General features: G+C 38.5%; 1 protein-coding gene across 1 annotated transcript; it reads left to right on the top strand.

Annotated features, from left to right (window-relative positions):
- Positions 1-268: 268 nt before the first annotated feature.
- Positions 269-2,178, top strand: LOC121963503 (quinone oxidoreductase-like protein 1). Its single transcript, XM_042513789.1, has 7 exons — positions 269-386; positions 644-664; positions 1,106-1,204; positions 1,345-1,457; positions 1,653-1,758; positions 1,842-1,887; positions 2,079-2,178. The coding sequence occupies exons 1-7, from the start codon at positions 287-289 to the stop codon at positions 2,173-2,175; spliced, it is 582 nt and encodes a 193-aa protein (XP_042369723.1). The 5' UTR covers positions 269-286; the 3' UTR covers positions 2,176-2,178.
- Positions 2,179-4,532: the final 2,354 nt, after the last annotated feature.

Genomic DNA, 4,532 nt, shown 5'->3' with positions numbered 1-4,532 from the left:
GTTTTCTGCCCTGCTCTCTTTTTTAAGTAGTTTCTATCTTTTTAGTCTGGCTTTTGTCTTACTATAAATATTTTATAGTAAGACAAAAGCCACTTTTATATGTTCTTGTTTTTTTCTTCATTCGAACTGTATAGCACTTTAAATTGCATTTGATTTGTTTGAGAGGTGCTATATAAACAAAAAAAAGTATTCAAAAAGTATTTCAGCATCGAAGGAGTTCAAGTAAATCTCTGTTTGCGTGATAGTAACGTCCCCATCTCTTCTCCCTCCTCAGTCTTTCAGCCTCATGTGCATCCAGTTGGCTTGTTACCACGGAGTGAAGGTTTTAACAACATCTCACTCACCGCAAAAACACACATTCCTGGAGCAGCTTCGGCCGAGCGTAGGTACGCACGGCCAAACGTGTGACGTCTCTAGTTCACACTTTCTTTGTATCCTTGACAGTAATGTACATTTTAACCCAATCTTCTTTCAGTGTTTGTAAAATGATTTTAAATGTATTCTCTATAAAACCACAGAATGGAGCGCTTCTTTTTCATATCCTTTCATGCTCTTTTGCTTCTCTTCTACTCTTTTTTAAAAATCTTTGCTTCTTTTTCCCATCTTCCTCTGCTCTTCTCTCCCCCTTTTTTATTTTCCTCAGGTGTTCAGGAGCCTTTAGTAGGTGAGATTTTTTCTCTCTGTCTTTCTAACTGGCTTACATGCTTTCATTCTTGCTTGTCTTCTCATAACTGCATCTGCTGGCCAAATTAATATGAGCTGTAGTTTTATTGTTCTGTAGATGATGAAGACTTTTGACACATTAATCACCAAGTTAACTTCACATCACTCCTAGATAAGACCTTGTTAATGTCTAATTCTGAGTAATTGCTGTAAAAGGGAGACTGAATTTAAAATTAACCTGGAAAAAACCTAAAAACTTGCTGCCACCATGTGGGTAACATTAAAATTGCAACCACTGCAACTTAAAGTAACTTTCAATTAGATATTTTTTATGCAAAAAAAAAAAAGATTGGCATTGAGACCAGTGTTCAGTTAGTAGATTCTTAAATTTTTAAATGTATTATGAACCGGACTGACTTATGCTGTGTCTTTTTGTATAAAGCTAAGGTTATTCCAGTTTATAATGACTCATCGGACCTGCTGCCGGTGGTTCTGGAGGAGACGGGAGGACTGGGAGTGGATATAGTCATAGACTCTGGAGGTAAACGCATTTTTCTTCCGATTAACATGTGAATGATTATAAAAACCGACATCAAATTTGCCAGCGTGCCTTCAGGCTTCTGCGGATCAAAACCTTCTATTAAACATCATAAAGGAACATTGTGCTGCATGTGTTTATAGTGCGTCTACATGATGAAGAGTCAGAGGAGACGAAGCTCTTCCCGCACAAACATGACATCATCAGTGTGCTGGGAGTCGGGGGTCACTGGGTCACATCCCACAAAGACCTGCAGGTGAGTCACAGCTGCACCCAACACTCATTACTTTATATCGGCTATTTAAGGATCCCTCTGCTGCAAAATCTCCCGTTAAATAGACAGAATACATATTACAGCTTAAATCTATCTCTAATAGGCTTATTTCCATAATGTTTGAAGGGAGTTTTGTTGTCCTTTGTATCACTGTTCTGTGTTTTTGTTTTGTAACAGTTGGATCCTCCAGATTGCAGACTGCTGTACTTAAAATCAGCCTCCATGTCTTTCCTCAACCACGAAGTGTGGACGGCTTCATCAGCGCAGCAAGGAAGATACCTCCGTATCCTGAGCACTCGGTGTTTAATCTAAACAGTACGCACATGATCAGGAGCATCAACTCGCTCCTTAACAGCTTTGTGTCAGATATTCTGAAGGACATTGTAGAGAAGATGGCGGCTGGAGTTCTCAGGTAACTCATCGCAAAACGACCACTCAGCAGGGTCGAAAGGGGAGTCAGACCAAACCGAGTTAAGACCATTTAGACCAAAACTGCAAATAAAGAATCACAGCTGACTGTATTCAAGATGCAAACACTGTAGTTTATCTTAAGTCAAATGCAATCTGTCGGTCTGTCTGTCTTGCTTCAATCTGTCTCTCCAGACCTCAGCCTGAGGAGGCGGTACCTCTCTATGAAGCCACAGTTGCCATGGAGACTGTCCAGCGTCACCAGAAAGAAAAGGCTGTCATCCAACTCTGAACACATTTGTCTGGGATCCACAGGAATCCTACCCTCTGGGTTTCAACTGGTTAACTTGACAAGGGAACAATTAAAAAACGTGATTTTTGTGTGTGAATTATTTTTTGGGCCTCAAACCTAAAAAATCACATTATGTGGAACGGAGGCAAACATCATGAGCTAAAACTGAGAAAAACACACTCATATTAAAACCTGAGGTCAGAGTCAGCTCTGACCAAACACTTTAAACACAACAAAAAAACCTTTGATCGGCTCCTGATGTGTGACGGTTTCATGTCACTTTAATGCGACGACTCACATTAATCTGTCTGGTCATTGTTTGTTGCATCATGTTTCTTTGAGAGTTCACAAAGCGTCATTTGATTCAATAAATACATCGGTAACGATGACTGCAATTCTTTCTTTCGTTGTAAATGCAGCAAAATTTTATATTTTGCTCATAAGGCTTTCATATTACAATGTAAATAGGAACTGCAATTTAAAGGAGCAGTGTGTAGGATTTAGTGGCACGGTTTAAATGAATAAGGAAGCTAGTAAATTAAACTTCAATGACTTCTGTCGAAGGGGTTGGATTAATGTAAGTTTTTACTTCTCATTCCTTTTCAAATATGTAAATTTCATTACATATTTGACCATTTCTTTTGCCTCTTTTTTAATTGTAGTTCCTACATTTTTGTTTGTCTGTTTTTAAAATTATAATTTCTTTATTTCCTTTTGAAATGTGTTTGAAATCAATCAATCAAACCAAAACAACCCAAAGCCAAATCTATCTGTGAGGACTGCAGATTGCAAAGAGCTGAAGCTCCTCCCATGTGCCAAAACATGAACTCCCGAGTAGAATTCCTTCAGTATTTACTCTTCAGGAGGTCTCTTCCTCTTGAAAACAAACAAACCTAGAGATTTAAACCGTTAAAAACACTGAATAAGCAGTTTTACGTTAAAAATAGTTTTTTCTGACGCTGTTTGTCTGGTCTCTGAGATGCTGCTATGTACGGGGGCTGACTCTAAAACTCCATAGACAGACCCGCCCCCTATGTAGATAAAAATGTCTCATTCTAAGATAGAAAAATGCAAAGACTATTATTTTTAGGTAGAAACAGTAAAGAAAACATGCATATTATATTCAATTTCTGCAAATATTATGTGCCGCTAAATCCTACACGCTGGACCTTTAAGTATCTGTCATAAACCTTGTTGTATAATGGTGCAGTTTTTGTCCTCTGGACTTCTTATTAAGTCTCAAACAAAACTCCTGAATGGAACTGTACTGTAGCTCTGAATCAGAATATAAATTATTTCTTAAATTTATACTAAAAATTTCCTCACCATTTTCTGTCTGACACAAGTCCGAAAGGTTAAAAGAAGAGTTTTACAGTCATTTTAGTGCGCTGTATCTTTGACCTTCACTTGGCTTGCTGATGACAGCATAACTGTCCCTCTCTGAGCAGACGCTCTTTCAGCATACCTGGAGTCAGATCTGTGACGCTCTGCAGGGAATGCTTTGTCAGCTGTACTGGTCCACAAGCAGAACAGGAGCCCACAGATCCTCCAGCATCTCCAGTTCAGCCAGTGAGCTTGCTTCGTGTAGCGACTCGCAGGGCACCAATCAGATGTCAGCTCACAGCGTCATCGTCAGGTTGGCTTGACAGCAGTTTATCTGACTGTCTCTGCGTGTCTCCCAGTGCCTCAAGACAGCTTCCCAGGATGCACCTCTCCTCCTGTCGCAGTGACGTGACCACGTCTAGCTGCTCTCTGACTGCCTGGTCACACTGTTGGAGGAGGCCGGAGATCTAAACACACACAGCACAGCAATTTTTAGAAAATCGGGTCATATCAGGGATCCTGCAGATCAAAACAAGGTGGATTTAAGACGATTTTTTAACGCTACTTGGAAGTAAGATTAAGACCAATTTTCTAATAACCACAATTTAAGTAAAATTATGTTTTGCCCAAATTTTTATTGTAACATAAAACATGACTTTTTTTGTGTTATCTATGTTAAATGTTGGGAAAACAACCATTTTTAGAGTGGAAGACACTGAACATATTATATTATCATAAAGGTATCTACTTGTTTTACCAACAGAGGCGGAAAATATCTGACATTTCTGGTCTGTTTTCTGGATGATTTTGTGTTTCTCATTCTGCATGCGAGATCCCACTGCTTGGATTTCAATCATGACGAGTTTAAGAAAAAGAATTTATTAAATTACTTCACAAAAAAACGAAAGATGTTACCAACTATTTTGAAATTCAATTCAGGAAAAAAGATTCATAAAATCAAACTTCCCATGTCTGAGCTTTCTGAAGAATTTTGAAAGATTAATTTAAGTCAAATTATTCCAATTTATTATGTA

The sequence above is a fragment of the Plectropomus leopardus genome, unplaced genomic scaffold (assembly GCF_008729295.1).
Source record: "Plectropomus leopardus isolate mb unplaced genomic scaffold, YSFRI_Pleo_2.0 unplaced_scaffold11470, whole genome shotgun sequence".
Classification (NCBI taxonomy): Eukaryota; Metazoa; Chordata; class Actinopteri; order Perciformes; family Serranidae; genus Plectropomus; species Plectropomus leopardus.
This window is presented reverse-complemented; position numbering and strand designations above follow the sequence as displayed.